The 20,260-nt window shown below is 36.5% G+C and overlaps 1 protein-coding gene across 1 annotated transcript; it reads right to left on the reverse strand.

Annotated features, from left to right (window-relative positions):
- Positions 1 to 8,514: 8,514 nt before the first annotated feature.
- Positions 8,515 to 18,682, reverse strand: LTO1 (LTO1 maturation factor of ABCE1). Its single transcript, XM_015814075.1, has 5 exons — positions 18,584 to 18,682; positions 15,513 to 15,618; positions 15,253 to 15,323; positions 12,249 to 12,366; positions 8,515 to 12,093 (listed from the first exon to the last, which is right to left on the reverse strand). The coding sequence occupies exons 1-5, from the start codon at positions 18,640 to 18,642 to the stop codon at positions 12,025 to 12,027; spliced, it is 423 nt and encodes a 140-aa protein (XP_015669561.1). The 5' UTR covers positions 18,643 to 18,682; the 3' UTR covers positions 8,515 to 12,024.
- Positions 18,683 to 20,260: the final 1,578 nt, after the last annotated feature.

Consider the following 20,260-nt stretch of genomic DNA (forward strand, 5'->3'; position numbering starts at 1 on the left):
ATTTAGTGTTCAGCATACAGTCTATACAATCTGGTGTTCCTTTGGGATAATGACATTTGGGGTATTGAATAAAAGTTACAGAAAGAATTTACAGTTGCCCCAAATACAGATCTATTGAGAATACTGGAACACAGTGCTTCCCCACCAGTACAAAGCTCCTACATAACTTTATTACTTTCATATAGTAGATGATGTTGCTACTGGATAAATGTTACTATTCCCTATGCCATTTAGAAAAAAACACTGCACTTGGCTACCTGTAACAGCAAAAAATAGACTAAAATGGAGTTCTGTGTAATGGAACTGAACTTAAAATGCTATTTCTACTCTTGTGCTCCAACAGAGCTTCCTTTCTCAATAGACCCACATTTTCTTGTTTTGGTTGTGCTTTTGGATTCAATTTACACAGATTCCTAATGGAAGAAGAGACAAACCACATATGAGATTTTGTATTTGCATAAATGTACTGCTGCCTCATGATCAAAAGACAGGTGAACTAACAGTAGATCAGGTGGGAAAATACTCTGACAAAGGCTACTGATGAGCAGAGATCCAAGTCTAGATCTACCTGTCCATACAGATTGTAATTGGTCTACTTTCTGATCCAATACTTAACATTTTCTTACATAAGAGGTGCAGATAAATCCAATTTCAACAGCTAATATAGTTTTGAAGCCATCCAATATGAATGTATCAGAATGTGTCCTTTTTCCATCTTAACGAAGAAGCCAGATAATTCCTTTAAAATTCCTTTAACAAATTCAAATGAATTAATTTTTGGCTATAAATTAGATTGTCATGAATACATGGCAGAAAGCAGATTAAGAAGCATATTGGTAAGCTATGTTTATATGATGAGTCACTAGAAATCATGTTTGAGGAATAGTATATTTTGCTACTTCTACAGAGGCCGTTAAAGTTTAGGGTGCACTTTATTCATAATTATGTAGTCCACATGTTTAGAGGTTAATAGGAGTTCTAAACCAATGGAGGTCATTAGTTACAGAAGTTGACTTGATCTGTAAATCAGAGTTTCAAATAAAAGTAAATGGTAAATTGAAATAAATGGTGATGCTAATTTGTATTACTAAGCAACTTCCAATTTCTCTGTGTTAGACAAAAATAAAAGGTTCATTAGCTTTTGGCTCTGCAGATCAAGCCATTCTGCTTTAAAGCATAGATTGTAGCTTAACTATATGAATGCAGGCACAGTGATTAAACAAACTGGTTAAAACAAACCTTAATTCAGACTGATGTATAAACAGCATCAGATTTTTGTTCCTACTGTCTTAAATTTATTAAACTCATCCAGAGCAACTTTTTTTTCAGAAAACTTACTGAAAGAAAAACATCAATGAACAGGGCTGAACCTGGATCAGGTACCATGTTTTCCCCAAAATAAGACTGGGTCTTATATTACTTTTTGCTCCAAAAGATGCACTGGGGCTTATTTTCTGGTTAGGGCTTATATTTGGAGAAATATGGTACTAAATGCACCCCTATGGCTGTGGATCTTAACGGGCTTATTTTGGGGAAAACACAGTAGAATGCCAGTAGCATATGCAGCACTTTCTCTGTTCAAGGATAACAAGATCTGTTCAGTTTTTGAATCACAAACTGCAACATGGAATTGCTATATGGAAGTATTTATACCATACTTTCCTTGCCTCTACCAGCTGCAGACCTGGTATCAGTAACAGAGACTTATTTCACCTGCTCACTCACCCAGGCTAATATTTGTAGAGAAAGACAGGAGGAAAGAGTTACCACAGATGCTGGAACAGAAGCAGCACTGTCACTAAAAATGGTCACCAGGAGATGTTTCTAGACTATCATGCACTGTAGTATCACTGTCTGGGATAGTAGCTTACAGCCTAATTAACTTTCAAAAGTCCAGCTATCTATATCTGCCCTGAAAATACAGTTTGAAATTGTGACTAAAATAATGGAAACCAAATGATACTCTATATTTGCAATCACTTGCAATCAGTATTTGATCTATTTCACTACCAATATTTTGTCTGACCAATCTGAAACCAAATTATTTGCATTTAAATCAAATGTAAAGAATTAACACAAATAATTGGTATAAATCTGTTCAGCTTTCCTGCATTCAATTCAAAACTCTCCCACTTAGTCAGAAGATGTGTGTAAGCATTTTGCATCCTTACATGCATAAACCTAATGCTCACTGCAAAACTGACACATGGATGGCAGAGTACAATCCATCCCAAGCTTGGGTAGCTCAGCTTCAACTTCAAAGTACCTGTTTGGAATTTGAATTGAAATACATGGAGAATGATTGGAACAGCATCAAAACATTTTTAGTAAAGTCAGAACACATTCAGACTTGAAACTTCTGTTTCAAATTACATGTTTCTACTTACTATCAGCAAAACAGCACCATTAACATATAATTATCATTAGGGACGGGTTATTTTCTATATTTCCTTCCTTAGCAGTTTTTATAACTAGGAAAATCTTTTGAAACTGCACACAATAGATTTATTTATTCCATGTCCCAGGAACTACCCAAGGAACTCCAACTAGCCCGCCCAAGGAAAAGGCTCAGCTTCCTAGTTCAGCCTTTATTATCATGTCATCAGATAGCACACCAATGGTCAGTCTCAAGAATTATGAGTTATAGTTCAACAGTCATTAAGAAGAAAGCTTTATCGACTTCTGGTCTTGCGCAGTAGCACAGCAACCAAGGGATTTCGAGGCTCTGTGCCCTCTGGCTGAATTTCTTCCTGTTAGGGGACCCTAAATGGGCCAGAAGCCGCCCCGAAGAGGCGGCAAAGAAGGAAGTCCCGCGGATCACAGAGATATGGCGGTCGACGCAATCGGTCCAGGAGAACCTTCCAGAAACCAACAGGAGAAAGGCTAGCTTAACTTCAGAGTCTAGCCCAAGCTACAAGCAACCGAAGTCAAAAAGCACTATTTTAAGCTGATTGTAAACAGTGCGTTTGAATCTGGGTAAGATCATCGATTTTCTCTATCCTACTTATTAACTTTCCTGGAAAAAATTCCCAAGAAGCAAAAAACCTCCGAATGTGAAGGAGGGGGATTTTTGCCCCACCCTTTTACTAATGGAAGCGGCAAATTAAACCTTTTATGGAGGACCAAAACATACAGAAATGAAATGAATATAAAACCTAAATTTGGATAAGTTTGGAATTGTTGAATGGTTAAGATTCTCATTTTCAAGGCAATTTTCTATTTTGATAATTTGAAAAATAAACTGGTGCTGACATCTAATGGTGGATAAAGACTATGACACCTATGGCTTTTATACAGGACTTAGCAAAATCTGGAAAAAAACTGCTTGTGACCTTCTGTGCTTCTGACCTTCAAAGCTACAACAATAGAGAACAGCTGTGACAAAAAAAGAAAACAATTTGGGTTGCAGACAAAGAGAATTATAAACTTCAGGAAACCTTTTTGAACCTTTTTGGATTATAAATATCTACTAAACTGTGACTCTAAAGCTGTTTGCAGAGAAAAGAAAACTTCGATTCTTGACCACTATGGAAAATCAGAGACTTGCAGAAAGAACTTATCAAGAAAAAATAAATACCTTTCAAGAGGAGAATATGAGATGCTGCAACTAATTCAAACAACAATGACTTCAAACCACAAAGAAATCCAAAATAACTTTGAAAACATAAACCAATTCATCTCCAATTTAACTTTACAACAACAAAAATCCCAGGAAATAACAATAGAGAAGGAGCAGATAAAACAGATAACTGAACACAAATTTGAGGATAGAGATTCAAAGACGGAACTTAACACAACAAAGAAGCATGATTTAACCCAAGTGGAAAACAATTTACAAGAAATATTGGTTTTGGAAAAGGTAATTTATACTTTAAGATCACAAGACAAATTTGAGGATATGAAAAAAGACTGATCAAAATGGATTGCAGAGACGTCAGGAAACACCACTAGAACTGGAGAGACAAAAAATGATAAGAGATATAGAGAGAAAAAGAAAGAAAAAGATTTTCAACCAACATGAAAGAGCAAATAGCCTCTTACAAAGATATTGTACTTGACTTGTTTTGTATATCTACAATGACATCTACAAGAATATGGAAAGACTCTTTGATTCAGCAGAATATATTGATTAAGATATTGGGCAAAAGAAGGCCAAAGTGAAAATTAAGAAAATAGATGATGGGACTTATCAGAGAGAATATTTAAAAAAGAAACACCTGTTTGAATATGGTTAAATTAAGAGAAAGATTTTGGATATGAATTTTACTTTAAGAGAGAGGAGTCCCTCAAATAATAGAGTATTCTCTCTTTCTTCTCTTTTCTTATCTTATTTCTTGATATGAGTAATATAAAAGAGTTAGAATGGCTTATATATAAGGATTTATTTTAGATATTTAAATGTGATTGATTTTAAGAAAATTACAATGGATTAAAAATGTTTTGAATAAGAGTTAGATCAGATGACTAGATTTATTAAATGGAATATTTAAAGATTAAATATATTCTTAATTATGGTAAAAAAAAAGAATTGAAAATCTTTGGAAATAAATATGTATTAGCTTAGAGGAAACACGGACTTTCAGTAGTATACTATCTTTTTATCCCTCTTTACTCTTGTTCTTTTTTCCCCTTCTTTTAGTCTTATTTATTCCTTAAGTAAGGTAAAAGTTATGGGATGGTTTACATGAGAAAAAATAGAATCAAATATTTAGTAATTAACTTTGAGAAAATCTTAACCAGTAAGAATGTTTTGAACATTGTGGGAAAAACAAATGTAAACAAGAACTGTAAACGGGATCTATGATGAGGCAACCAGAATGACTAGATAGAAAAGAAATATTATATTGATGTGATTATTATTTGCGGAAATATTAGAAAAAAAATTATACTCAATTGTTATCTATCAAAACAATAAGAATTGTATTAACTTAAGGTTGGTAAAAGAGAACATTATGGGAAGAAGAGGAAATCAAGTAAAGCTATTATGTGGATTATAGATCATAGAAACCAATTGTTAGCTTATGTTTTTTAAATGTAAACCCAGACAACACGCTGTTTACCGAATATTAAAGTGACCGTGTTAAAAAAATAAAATATATTATAAAAAAAGAAGAAAGCTTTATCTATTTTGGACACCTAATGCAAATACTATAGTCATTAAAGAAGACACTGATGTCTGGAAAAAAATTAAAGAGGCCAACAGAAAATAAGATGGATAGGTACTATAACCAATGATATAAACATGTGCTTAGAATTCAAAGTTACTGATAGACAATCCTGGTTAAATGGAGCTCAAGTTAGGGTTTTGGAAACAATCGAAAGACTCAACAAGTCTTAACAATCATAGGGCAGAAACCTGGAAGAAAGTGCTTTAGTACCAATTATATCCAATGATGGTCAGCAGAAATATTCCTAGGCATCAGAAGGCAATTTTCTCCACATTTCCTATAGGCTGTGAGGATAGCAGTAACATTAAAACACCAGAGAGGGGTTTTAATATTACTCCCAATTCCCATCCTAGCTTTTTTTTTTTTTTGCTCCTTTTCCAACCAGACACATTTTGCATTTAAATGCTATATTCTGTTGCAAGCTGCTTCAGAATCATTGAAATGAAATCAGGGTAATTTTTTTTATCATATTTAATACTTGACTGTATATATTAATAATTATTCACTATTTCTATTTTGATTTTACTGTGTGGAGAGTTGCATTTGTAGAAACAATAATCAGATTTGTAAGACGACAGATGAGAGATATAGATGTATGCATAGAAAATAGTACACTAAGTCTTTATTTTTTTTAAGTGTGCCTAAATCTAAATTTGTTGTCCTTTTTTAAAAAGAAAAAAGAAATAGCTTGTTAGAGAACAATGTGGGCATGTGTTTTTAAGCTACTGTTCATGCAGTCTGGTCAGGACTGTGTGACACAGTATACAGTGTTTTGTCATCCAAGGAATGTCTTTGATCAAGCATTTATGCAAGAAGGGGGAAGAAACCATGAAACCCTAATCCGTTCCCACAGTCCAGTAAACGTGAGCTGGACAAACACTGGACAATAGCAGTAAAGCTTGCTGTTGGAACAATAGCACCAACTAAAAAAATTAAAGACCTGCTGATTCACATTCAAAAAAGATTCCATGCAATATTGATTAGACCCTAGCTCCTGAATTATAAACTTCATTTATCTTCCACATATTTCTGAAAAGCATCTGTGTTTCAAATGCAAGGAAAAACCACTGTTAATTTTCCCATTTTGTAGAACTATTAAAAGAGCATATTTTTAAGCATCATACATTGCATTCATTAATATTCTTAAAAACAGGAAGACTCAATGCCACTACCATTGTTTCATTTGGTATTACTTACTTATCAAAATTCTGTTTCACTGGAGGGAAGAGAATATTTGGTGTTGTCAGGACAAAAGTTCTAGCTATTGTTTCCCAGAGACATTAAAATAGGTTTATCTTTAAGACACATGGAACATGATGAAACCAGGGTTTAATTTTTTTTAATCCTACCTTTATTAATTTTTATAATTAAGTCAAGGCAACAAACATACCTAATACTCTTTCCTCCTCCTATTTTCCCCATAACAGTAACCCTGTGAGTTGGGCTGAGAGAGAGTGACTGGCCCAAAGTCACCCAGCCATCTTTCATGCCTAGAACTCCTGGATTCTAGACTGTTGCCTTAATGAAAAAATTAATAGGAAATTGTATCTTTCATAGATATCTTCAGTCTCACTAACTCTTCGAGAATGTCACCAAACATGGATTCAGATGATTGTCTACAAGATCAATTGTACTGGGTTTACAAAGGGCTTTTCACCAAGGTACGTGCGAGACTCATGAGTAGACCTAGAAGTCATGGGGTTTGAGAAGATTAAATTAGTCATTAAGCTAATTTAATTACAAAGACTGGGTGGGGGAGTAGTCAATTTGTGCAAACTGAAGGATCAGGGCATTGCTGGGACTAATGATTTTTTTTTAAATTTACTGTATTCATAAATTATCTGCAATTGAGATAAACAATAAGATGGCTGGGTTTGCTGAAGATCTCTAATGAATGAATGAATTCAAGTTTGACACTGGCCAAATTTGGACCAAATCTGGGCAGTTCACAATATAAAAAAACAAATACTGTACAATAAACAAATAAATAAATAAATAACAAGATAAATGCAAAACACACACAAGAGAAATGAATAAAAGGGCAAATCTGGAACATTAATATCAAAATGTACGACAAATGCATCTGAACACGGGATTCCATCCAGCCTACTGCAAAGCCTGGGAGGACATTCTTTAAGAACTTCTGGAATGCCATCAGGATGAGAGAGCCATTTGAATTCAGGTGTGCTTCCTGAGGCCCAAAAAGTGACGGGTCAAGAGTTTTGGGATTATAATTGATAGCTCCATGAAAACTATCCAGATTGTAATTGCTAAGAAAAAGGCGAATTCAGGAGGAAAATAATAAAAAAAGAATATTGCCAGAAGTGTCCTGCCTATACAGATGCAGGGTCTGAATCTGACCAACTCCTGACTCCTGCTGGAATGTTACACATATTTAAGGCCCCCAGTTTAAACAACCTAGAGAAGGTGCAGAAAAGGACAAGATGAATCATAGTAGTGAAAATGGTTTCTATGCTGGGTAAAATAAAAATTGCACAAATATAATTACTTTCTCCCTCTTCCATTTTGTTAGGTGGGTTGGGGCAGAAAAGTACATAAAGAAAAGATTGAAAATACTAGAAAGAACAATGTACAGTATTAATTTGCATGAATCCCACCACAATGTTCCCTAGGTATCTTATATTCCTTCATGTCAATAGCTATACTGATAACGGGACGTCTCATCCAATACGTATGGGAACTGCAGTCCAACAGTTCATAAGGACATAGATTGGAAAAAGCTAACTGTATCAACAGATTGATTTACCAATAGTCCCTCTTTTGAAGTCTGCCATCCTGCCATCCCTTCTATCAGTAACCTCTCCTTTGCAGCCTTGGGATATGTATGAGAAGATAGTTTGGAAACTTAATTTAAATAAAACTGCATGTTTATTAACTAGAAATAAGTGATATAGCCATTCTGTCAGTCCTTTGCTAGCAGTCAATTAACTTACAGGTCCTCTTTGAGATATTGGTCCCGACATTAAAAGACTTTGGTAGCAAGCTAGAAAATCTTAAGCAAAACCTTCTCCCTTATTTCTTTACCCCTGGTCCTTATGAGCCCTGTTTATGAAATGCTTTCTTCAGGACAATGTAGGCTAAATGAAAACATTACTTTTTGAGTGGCTTTTCTACAGTTTGAAAAAAGTCTGACTGCCTAGTGTTCAATGAAATGTTTTATATTTTTCTCATACTATTTATGTATTTGTTGCATTTGACTATTTTCACTGTCTTTTATAAATATTCTGACAATCTATTTCAAAGTCTTCAGGTATTGGGCAGAGAAGAAACACAAAATTCAATGCAAAATGAGATGTGCTACACCAAGTCAAGCAAAGCATCACAGTTATGTTTTTAAAAAGAGTTTATTCTAAATCTCAATAAATACTCAAACATTTCCCCCTGATTATTAAAACAGCTATTTGGTTGAATGTACTGCATAGTAGATAGGAAAACAAAAGGCAATACACTATTTAGGATCAAAGCAGAAGGGTCATTTTTGTCTGTGTCAAACATTATTGCAAATTCTTAAACAAGGGAGTAATTTCTTATACATGTTAATGATCTGGGTTGTGTTACTCCCTGTACAGTCTTTGATATAATTAAATCTTTACCTTAAAAGTGCCGCCTGGAAAAAGACATTATGCACTTGGCATGGTGTATATTTAATTTGGTAGCATGAAGAACAATGGGGTAGATATAAAAGCATTTATGGATCTTAGGTTTCAGACACCTTTCAAACTTAGATTAATCTCTGTTGTGTAAATCAAGTTCATATAAGGCAACCAACAACACCTTTTCTAAACAATTTTTGCAGCTGGTTTTGTTACTAATTTTTCTCCTTTCCACCAAAATGAGCTACTTACACTGAATGTAACAGTTTTTTAAAAACTTTTTAAAAAAAGTTTTAGCTTTTTAAAAAAATAATTAGGTTTTGGTATTTAATAGTAGGTAATTTGATATATAAACCTAAGTCACTAACTTTAGAAACCCACAACTGATTTTGTGTTATAATTTGACTAGTAACTGTGTTGATGTATAAAAAGTCATATTTTTAAAAATGACACCTTCAAAATGACATTTGTTCCAGTGTCACAAACTTTTCTTATCATAGTATTTGAACAAAGAACTATTTGCAAGGAACACTCTATCTTTTGCTTCCTCCTTATATTATGCAAAAGTGTTTCTGGAAGATTAAAAAGAATTCTTGAAAAGCACGTATTTTGATTGCAAATCAACCATATTATCAACTGCTTTTCTAGACTCCACTTACATAGGTATATGACTAAGGGCTCTCTTCATAGGATTTTCTTTTATGTTTCCATATTAGTGTTTTTATTAATTTTCTTTTTCTCTGAAGTAAAAATATTATCAATGTTTTTGATAATGGCCATTTTAAGTAACAGACTGAATTACCACAAGAATCACTTTGAAGAAAAAAATATTTTAGTACAAATATGAGAACATAACACACAGCAGGCAGTAAAATTTGGCCAACCTTATAATCAATACAACAGATAATACTAACAGAGTACAATTATGAATATAATTTCAGTTACAGGTAAAGCATCAGATTTACCATTGAATATACAAAGAACATTCAACTGTTTCCGTAAATACCGTCTCAGTTATTGCACTTCCATTTTTTAAAACAAAAACTTTCTTCCTAAAGCCGATTTAATTAAAACTGTTTACCATTTTTAACGAAAACATTGGAATTTTAAAGCTGATGTAATTATTTTTCCCACTAGGTGGCCCTAATCAGTGTTTTCTAACATCTCAATAATTTAAAGTTAATCTTAATCACAGGTACAGCAAAATCCTATCTAGTAGGATTTTAACACAATTCAGTTTTCTCGTGATCCTTCTCAGTCCAAAGCAGCAAAATACAACCAACACAGCAATGCAGTGCAAGGAGTGGAAGTCTTGGATCCCCCATGATTTAGTTACTATAATGTTGTTCACAAGGAACGATAAATACACTAAAGTTTTTATTTAAAAAGCAAGTACAGCATATTGAAGACAGGAGCTTAGTAGATCTTTGGACTCTAAAGCAAGAAGGAAAACATTTGTCACTTCAAAACAACATTTTAACCCTGGTCCCCTTCAGCTGCCTTTTTTTGTTTTCAGTGCCAGGCAAAAGAGCCTTTAGCTGCAGGATTTGGTAAATAAATGCTGCATTGGAACTCTTCCTGCTTTACTACTGCACTGATTGTAGTACTGTATTTTAAATATTATTCTCATATGGTGTCTCTATGCATTGTAAACCATCCCAGGAAGACCTGGGCCTGAGATGCAGCATGCATGCTTTAAAAATGAATAAATACATAAATATACTGTTCCTTGGGCAATTTCAAAGGGATGGCATAAAAGAAAAGAATTCATACAGCAGCCTGTTTTTGGACTGGCAGAGTTAATTTTGCCACTTATTTCCTCTAAACTACCAAAGGATAGGAAAATAATAAGAGGGAAACAGGACATAACAAAACATGCCCACAAGCCAAATGAATTTTACCTTGTCTATTAAAATTATTTATAAAATGCGCAGGAGTGTGCCAGATTGGCCTCTGAAGTCCCTTTCTGCAAGCTACAAAATTCTCTACAGGTCCTCATCTGTATTTCTTCCAAATAAAGTTGATTTTAAAAATTTATCTTAGCATTTTTATAACAATGGTGATTACTACTGTTCCTAAAAAGAAAGCTACTGACCAAAAATCAGTTTATCTGGAAAATTAAAACCTCCAAAATTAATTTACAAATAAAACACATCCCATCTGAGATACACTTGTAAAACTACAGACATACTGATAACATGTTTCAAATGTGTGGGTTTTGCACTAATGTAGTGAAATATGTATTTTACTCACTTCCTACAGAATGCCAATTTTAGGAAGGCACTCTTCAGAGTGTTTACAAAATCTACTTAAAAATCCTTAAAATGCTTTACAGACAATCCTCATCTTACAACTATTCATTTGGTGAATGTCTGTAGTTACAACAGCACTTGAAAAAAGTGATATACGAACGCTGCAACAACCTCACAGTTATGTGACCCAAATTAGGGCACTTGGCAACTGGCATGTACTTATAACAGCTGGAGTTTTCCCAGGTCACATGATTGCCATCTGCAATCTTTCCAGTTGACTTCCAATAAGCAAACTCAATGGGGAAAGATGGATTCACTTAACTATTGATTTACTGACTACAGCAAAAAAGATCATAAAATGGGGTGTTTATCACTTAAAAAAAAAAATTACTTAGTGACAGAAGTTCCAGTCCGAATTGTGATTATAAGTTGAGGACTACTTGCAGTCATCTTTTCAATATAAACGGTGGCAATAGGTCATTAATGAGTCAGATTGGTATAATGGTTAAGGCTTCAGGCTAAAAACCAGATGATCTTTAGTTCTACTCCCACCTTGGGCACGAAGCCAACTGGATGACCTTGAGCCAGTCACTTTTCTCAGCCCTAGGAAGTAGGCAAGGGGAAATCACTTCTGAAAAATTCTTGCTAAGAAAACTGCAGGGACTTTTTCAGCCTATCTCCAAGAATCGGACGCAATTGAACAGAAGAAAAAAAAATAACACTATTTAGCTGATGTTCCATAGATCAATTTTCTTCTCTAATAATGTGTAACATTAGTTTCTGGAACAGTATGTTAACCAACAGGCTGAAGCCATAGTTGGGCTTGAATGTGCAAACTGAAACAATGATACAGTGATACAATTCAAGTAGAATAAAATCAGCTTTATCCTTGTAGTTTTCTGCTCAGTGGATAGAAAAGAAAAGATGATCACTCTGTGTGAGATGTAACCACTTTTTATATCCAACGGCAATTTTCTTTTTATGTTGCTTTCAAAATGAAAATGAAATTCTCTCAGAATCAAGTCTTAAATCAGATGGAATATGCAATAATGAGCAAATCTAAAAAAAAAAAGAAGTTTAGAAATGTTAATACTTTAATTAAAGATTAAATATTACCCTCCTCTGTTCCGGTTATGTTTCATTACAATAATGTTATTCTTTCTGAACACATGCTGAGTACAGTTTGTATTCCAATAATGAAATTGGACACATACTTGTTTAAACCGTCCCCTAATTTTCTCCAAGTCATCTTGAAGTTTGTCATAAGCTGGATCTTCCAAAGGAAAGTTTTGAATCATCTCTATTAACAGCTCCAGGACTTTTATTTTTTTACTGAAACAAAATTGATATAACAATGTCACACACTGTTATTTTCAAAGTCCATCTACATACAGCCCTATTTTAATGTATTTTACTACTTCTGTTCGTTCTAACATCACACTGACAAGATGGGTAACTCAGAAAACCAAGACTATTGTTCACTATCATTAATAAAATTGTAATTAATTATTATAATAGAGGCTCAAATAATACATTGACATAGTATTTAGACTCAATGGTGTCTTTAAAGACAAATTATACAGCTTGGCATAAAAACAAGACTATTTAGAAATATGGATCAATTCCAACTGTTTCCTCTATATCAGTGGTTCTCAACCTTTTTAATGCCGTGACCCCAACCGGTCATAAGTCGAGGACTAAACCGGTCGTAAGTCGAGGACTAAACCGGTCGTAAGTCGAGGACTAAACCGGTCGTAAGTCAAGGACTACCCAACCGGTCGTAAGTCAAGGACTTTCCCTGCCCGGGAGCGCCACGCATGCGTGGTTCCGCCCCCTGCGCCGGCCTAGGCATAGCTGGCAAGCGGCAGAGATGGAGCAGGCCGACCACCAGCTGGCCCAGCCCAAGGGAGGTAAGGCACCCGCTGGAAAAGGGGGAAAAAATGGCGGACAAAAAAAATGGCGGACAGCCTTGCTTGGCGACCCCGTGAAATGGTCGATCGACCCCAAATGGGGTCCCGACCCATAGGTTGAGAACCACTGCTCTATATCCATTAATAATAGAGCAGCAGGTGATGTAAACACATATCACCAGTGATAATTCATTTGTTCCCTGTCAACACTGTATCAAATCTATCATTTCAATCCTTCTCCAAATCCACAACTTCTAGGCAACATTGTCACCAGGTAATGAAAGTCACTGTAGAAAATGTCCCTTCGTTTTGTAGCATTTCATCATATATGAGTGAACAATTTTAGAACGATCTACCTATGAATGGTAGATCATTCTCTTAAGATAACTTTATAAAGCATTAAGACTTTATTTTGAGAAAAATGAGGTAGAACTTAAACCAACCTTCCCATACATACAACTGAAAATGACGAATTCCAAATAATAAAGCATATTCTTCTACATTTGATCTTCTCTCTCAGATCTGTAGTAGTAGATTCTTGCCAATTAAAAATCACCTCTTTAACAAAAAGAGGAAATGGAAACTAAATTCACATAATCTGAATAGTTCACCAGTTCCAAGACACTTTCAGTGTGATACAGGCTGCAGCAAATGGGATGCAATCTAATGGTATGATCTGAGATGTATTTGAGATGGTGAATCATGAGAAAATACATCAACTCGGCCACTATTTCCTACATCCAGGTTCCTCCTAGGTTATGAAAGCAGCCAGGAAAGTGATCTGCCTTTTGATAGCATCAACCACAGTGTCCTCCTGAGCCAGCTCCATGGGTTGGGGGCATTGGGGGCACCATTTTATGGTGAATTTCTTCCTTTCTCTGGGGTTAGTCCTGTCGATGTTACGTGGTGGTGAGAGATTGTTCCCTAGGTCTCTCATTTGTGGAGTGCCTCAGGTTCTATTTTCTCTCCCCTCCTTTTCAACATTTACATGAGACCTCTGCTTGAGATGACCCATCAGTTTGGAGTTCGATATCATCAGTACTTTGATGATACTCTATTATATATTTTATACATTATATATTTTGATTCTGAGGCAGCCAGGTGAGGGTGTTGAGCTTCTGTCCCAGTGTCTGGAGGCAGTAGGTGTTTTTACTTCCTAGATCTGGGGGTATTCACTTTGATCTTGGATTGGGTTGCTCTTCCCCATTCAAGGATTGTGCACAATTGGGGGGGGGGGTGTCTCCTGGACTCATCTACTCAGTGAGATGTGGCAGCTGTAACCAGAAAGGCTTTTACCCAGGTTCATCTACTGTATCCATTATACCCTTTCCTAGCCCCTGGGGCTCTTCAGACACACATTTATGCACTGTCACATCACAGCTTGATTACTGCAACATGTTCTAAATACGGGCTACCCTGAAAAGCTATCTGGTCCACAATACAGAAGCACAGGTAGTGATAGGCATGCCTCAAGATATCTATGTAACAGATCTTCACAAGCTGCACTGGTTGCCAGTTTGCTTCCAGGTGAGATTCAAGGTACAGGGTGCTACCTTATAAAGCACTACATGGCATAGGATCAGGTTACTTGAGGGATCCTATGCCATGTAGTGGCATAGTTGCACTTGAAAGCATCGAAAACTAAAAGCTATTATGTTTCTGCATATGTTTGCTGGCACACCCCTGAAGTCATATCCAATTATTAACATCCTGTACAATTGCCGATACTTTTTCAACACTATTTCAATTAATGTAATTCCATCATCACACACCCATATATCCAATCTAATTTCACCAGGTACTTTGATGTATATTTTAGGTTGGCACCAATTTCCTCTTCATTTGCTCTTGCAACATTTTCTTCCCTACCATTCTAAGCTCTCTTTTTTAACACAAAGGAAAAGCAGTTCTTTTTCTGGAAATTAACTAAATCCATGAGAAAAGCATTTGAATACAAAATGTCCTTCTATCAACAATAATATATTGAACAGAGATCCATTGAGAATGCTGCTGCTGCTGATAGAAAGGAAAAAAAGGTGGGGGAGTGTTTTACTGATTTTCTTTTTTTCTCTGCTGCTACCAATTCTACATATTTTATAATGACAGCAACTGCTTAATCCTCCAGAACAAATTTCCAGCAGAGCAGGAAAAATGACAAAAATCTCTTTCTCCCAAATCAGCATTCTTCTCATAAGAATTCCCCACTGGATCAGATAACTTGACAGTTAGAAGCTGTTCCATATTCAAGATGCAGAATTTTGATCCAACCCAGTGGGTAACAAATGGTTCCCCCTCCTCCCAAATTTACCTGCACTTTTCAGCTGATGTTTTCTGAAGCAACTGTTGCCACGTCAGTGCAAAACCAAGGTATGACCCTATCTGTAAATTTGAGAAGTGATTATTTTATTTTGTTTTAAAACCACTAACATTATTTCTCATATGTTTATGGTTACAGAGCTATAAAAACTACAAAGTTCACTTAGAGATTAGTGTACATTTCAGCCTATACACACTGAAGAGAATACTGCTTTTTTAATCAAAAAATTAATTGTAGTTTTTAAAACATACTTCTGAGCCAATGCTGGCACCCTGCTGTATTCCATATTGCCTTCCTTCCACAACACCAGCATGGACTCCTTCAGCATAACCATCTTGATAGCCTTCACCATGAAATCTGTTAAAAGATTTTGAAAGAGGAAGTCATATAAGCATATAAATCTATATAAATGTATCCTTTCCTTTAACTGTCATGCAAGTTTATTCCACATAATCCAGTACATTCCAATTAACTTCAAAAGGATTTAAGCAATTGTTATATAATACATTGTTTGAATGTAAATTCATTTAGCTTGTAATCACATATAATGTATGGCGTACATACTTGCTTGGATGTAAGTGTGATTGAATTCTATAAGGTTTATCTCTGATTAATCTTTTTTATTCTACAAAAAAACTCAAGGCAGCAAACATATCCAATATACCTCCATCCTCCATCTATTTTCCTCACAACAACTCTCTGAACTGAGTCCTGTTCAGAGTGGTGACTGGCTCAAGGTCACCTAACTACCTTTCACAGGTAAAGTGGGACTAGAACTTATGATCTCCCAGTTTATAGTTTGGCACCTTAACCATACTTAGAATTGCAGTCTTGATTTTATTGTGTTCTATTAAAATGCAATTACATATTATACATTCATAAGAATTTAAAACTGGACTTTCATAAATTACAGTAGCAAATGTTCTCTTGAGCTTTTTTCAATAAGTTGTACAAAAATGAATTCCATTAATGTAAAATATTTATCTCATTCCATTTGTAATCTACAGTAAAACAGGATTGCTTTAATAATTTTCAATACTCTAAAAAATTTACAGCACTATAATTTTAAAAGAGTTGTATGAAAACCTCAACAATATAATTAGTGTCTGTAATAGAATGAAATGTATTTTTATTTTTCTAGCATGTAACTTAATTATGGCTTTTGCCATTCAACAAAACTGAACCGATTAGGATACACTCACAATGTTACTGAACCTGTAATGTATCCTATTATATCTTGCAATAATTCTATTGCTGCAGACTATTTTATGCCTAACTTCAAAAAAAAAAATAGGCAACCTGTTAAAACTATTTGCCTTAAAAAACAAAAAAGTGTTAAAACTGTAAAACAAATACAGTACAAAACACATTTCTATCTCCTTTAAATTAAAACACATGACTATAAGGATGCACCAAAACAAACTGTTATTATGAACCCTGGGGAATAAAGAGATTACTAGGTAATAAAATATCAACCCTATTCCATTGTTGAACTTCAGCTTCTGCCCTAATTGACCAGCATGACAAAGAAGACTTAGAGATGGGCACTCCAACACAGCTGAAGCCACCACCGAGAAAACCTGTAAGAATTATCAGTTTCATTACCCAGCACTATCCTTGTGAGCCAACTCATTTTTAGTTTAAGGAAAGCAGGAAGAGTAATCGATTACTTAGATGACCCAAGGCATGCTTTTCTTCCAGAATATGGGCTTGAACTGCTGAGCCAAATTCTCATCCAAGGTTTTTTTTTTTTAACTTCATGTTCAATGTGAATAAATTTGGCATATAAACTTTTCCCTATCCTCACATCTCTGCCAAAACCAGATGAAGAGAAAGAAATTGGAAGTTCTATCATGCAGAGGTAAATCCAGTCATAGGAACCTTTTTAGTAGGAGTAGAGCAGTATAAAACAGTCTAATTGCAGATTTCTTCGAGGGCAGAAATGGAACATTCTGCCTAGAGATTGACTAAGGCTCTGCGCTGCACAAGTCTTCTTACCCAGTCATGGTAACTGGACACTCAGAGTTGGTGCAAAGAATATCAGGTTGGTTGTGCTGCCTAACAAGAATGGGGAGTCTATAATGCTGCCAGAAACTGGAATTTAGCAACCTTTGAGGAGCAGAGGACATTTTAAAGCAAGAGGTCCAAGAGAAAAGTTAACAGAATAGTTAACAGAATAACAGAGTTGGAAGGGACTTTGGAGGTCATCTAGTCCAACCCCTGCTCAGGCAGGAAACCCTGTATCATTTTGGACAAATGGCTGTCCAGTCTCGTCTTAAAAACTTCCAGTGTTGGAGCATTCACCGCTTCTGGAGGCAGGTTGTTCCATTGGTTAATTGTTCTAACTGTCAGGAAGTTTCTCCTTAGTTCTAGGTTGCTTCTCTCCTTGATCAGTTTCCATCTGTTGCTTCTCATCCTGCCTTCAGGTGCCTTGGAGAATAGCTTGACTCCCTCTTCTTTGTGGCAGCCCCTGAGATATTGGAACACTGCTATCTATACTGCCTCTAGGAATAATTATCCATAAAGCATTGATTAAAGTTGGAAGTAATAATAATAATAATAATAATAATAATAATAATAATAATAATAATAATAATAATAATAATAATAATAATAAAGTTGGAAGGGACCTTGGAGGTCATCAAGTCCAACCTCCTGCTCAGGCAGGTAACCCTATACCATTTCAGACAAATGGCTGTCCAATCTCTTCTTAAAAACTTCCAGTGTTGGAGCATTCACCGCTTCTGGAGGCAGGTTGTTCCACTGATTAATTGTTCTAACTGTCAGGAGGTTTCTCCTTAGTTCTAGGTTGCTTCTCTCCTTGATCAGTTTCCATTCGTTGCTTCTTGTCCTGCCTTCAGGTGCTTTGGAGAATAGCTTGACTCCCTCTTCTTTGTGGCAGCCCCTGAGATATTGGAAGACTGCTACCATGTCCCCCCTCGTCCTTCTCTTCATTAGACTAGACATACCCAATTCCAGCAGCCGTTCTTCATACGTTTTAGCCTCCAGTCCCCTGATCATCTTTGTTGCTCTTCTCTGCACTCTTTCTAGAGCGACCATTCACCAAACGGAATCGTACCGGGGGAGCCACTTGGCAGGAAAACCTTCATTCCGCGTAGCCTCAGCAACGAATTTCTCCCACTTTCTGCGGGGGAGACATTAAAGCAGAGGATGCCGTTGAAGGGAGGATGCCGCTACTCGGCCCCGTTTGGCCTTCTCCGCGGCCAGAGACACGCCTTTCCCATTCCGTTCAGGGCCAAAACGAAAGGGGGGAAGTTCCTCGTCGGGAAGCGGCGGCGCCAACGTGACGAACATGGCCTACCTCGTTTCTGCCATGACAATAGCATCCAAGACGTCGGGCTCCCCCTCAACAGCCGCCATGGCTTCCGCCGATTCCTCAACGGCTGCGCCGCTCGTCTCTTCTACCGACGGCGAGCCGAAAGGACCAAACTAAACGCGGCCTTCTTGCGCATGCTCCGAAAGGGCGCTGCCTCACGTCACAAGCTAAAGGCTTCTGGCGGCACATTTCGCTTTCGGAGGTCGGGAAGGTCTCTCGGCGGCGCGCCTCCGTTGCTTCCCCTGTTAGCCGCTAGAGGGAGCACGTTTCATTCGAAAAACAGATGGCCTGGGTTCGCCAGAGCCGTGGGAGCGCGCATCTTGTTTGCTTTAGAAAGTGAAACGTGGGTTTCGCTGGGTTTCGCGGACTTTCTCGAGCTCTTTCTCAGGTGGCGCTTATTGCGGCATGGATTTTGTTGCTGGATGCATTTTCCGAATTCTGCTTGGCAGAGATGATACAGTATTGCCATTATCCGTGACTCCGTTTTGAATACTTTTGTCCTTAAATTGTTCTTCCTGTGGCCAAATTTGAGGATCGGTAATCTACTACATTGGTTTAATAACGGGAAAAAAATCTTCCATGGCTTTCTTTTTTTTCATTCTTTACTGTTTGAGCAAATGTATTGTTGTAGAGCAGTTCAGATAGTTAAATAGGCCAACTGGGTTTTTCTTTTCTTTTCTTTCAACAGGATTACAGTACCAATTTACAAAAATTGAAGATTACAATAAATGTGAAAGTGATTGCTTAATTATATGCCATCAAATCACATAGCTTTTCTCCTTGGTGATCTGACCACCGACCATTTAGTCAGTTGCCGCTGACTCATGCAGCAACTGAGTCAGTGGTGGGATTCAGATATGTGAACAACCGGTTCTCTGCGTGGATGCCGCTTCCGGAAGTCCATTCTGGTCCTGGGCAACAAAAAATTAGCTACTGGTTCTGCCGAAGTGGTGCGAACTGGCTGAATGCTACCACTGAACTGAATCCTTATTGAGATCTTACAGCCAGTCATCCCCTTCTCCTACCTTCCACCTTTCTCAGCCTTTGCCAGAAAACATTATCTTTGTAGCTTGGCTGGAATGTTTTTACTGCTATCATCACCACCACAAAGCATCACTTTGATTTCTTGAAGCTGCTCATAGCCTTTCTCTGTCTAAATTAAAATGGAACTAGCATAAGCACCTCAAATTATCTTAGTTTTTTTCCCAAAGGAGGGGAGATTTTTCTTATTTCCCATCAGTATTCTTGTTGGTATTCTCAAGTTTGCTTCAGAGGGAAGCAAATGGCTTTTACAGGCCGTGGTCAGGAAAGAATAACTATTTCCAAACACAACTGAGTCAGCCTGTCTCCCAGGCAGTAAATTCATTATCTAGTACCTCATGCCATTTTTCCTGTCTGCAATCTACCTTATAGTTATCTGGGAAATAGCAGAACAGAAAGCTATGTACATCATCAGGAGTCCTTGAACAAAAGGTGGGATGTAGGCCTAATAAACAGAGACAGCTGGACAGCCGTTTTTACAATCCTCCATCTTCCAAAAGTCTTCAATCTCACAAAAGACTCTGAAAGTTGTATTTGTTCCCCAAGGACTTACACTGCTTTACAAATAACAATTAATACGTCCATGATTGAATAATACCGATAAGTTAGGTTAAGAGAAAA

Source organism: Protobothrops mucrosquamatus, unplaced genomic scaffold (genome assembly GCF_001527695.2).
Source record: "Protobothrops mucrosquamatus isolate PMUCROS unplaced genomic scaffold, P.Mucros_1.0 scaffold214, whole genome shotgun sequence".
NCBI classification, from domain to species: Eukaryota; Metazoa; Chordata; class Lepidosauria; order Squamata; family Viperidae; genus Protobothrops; species Protobothrops mucrosquamatus.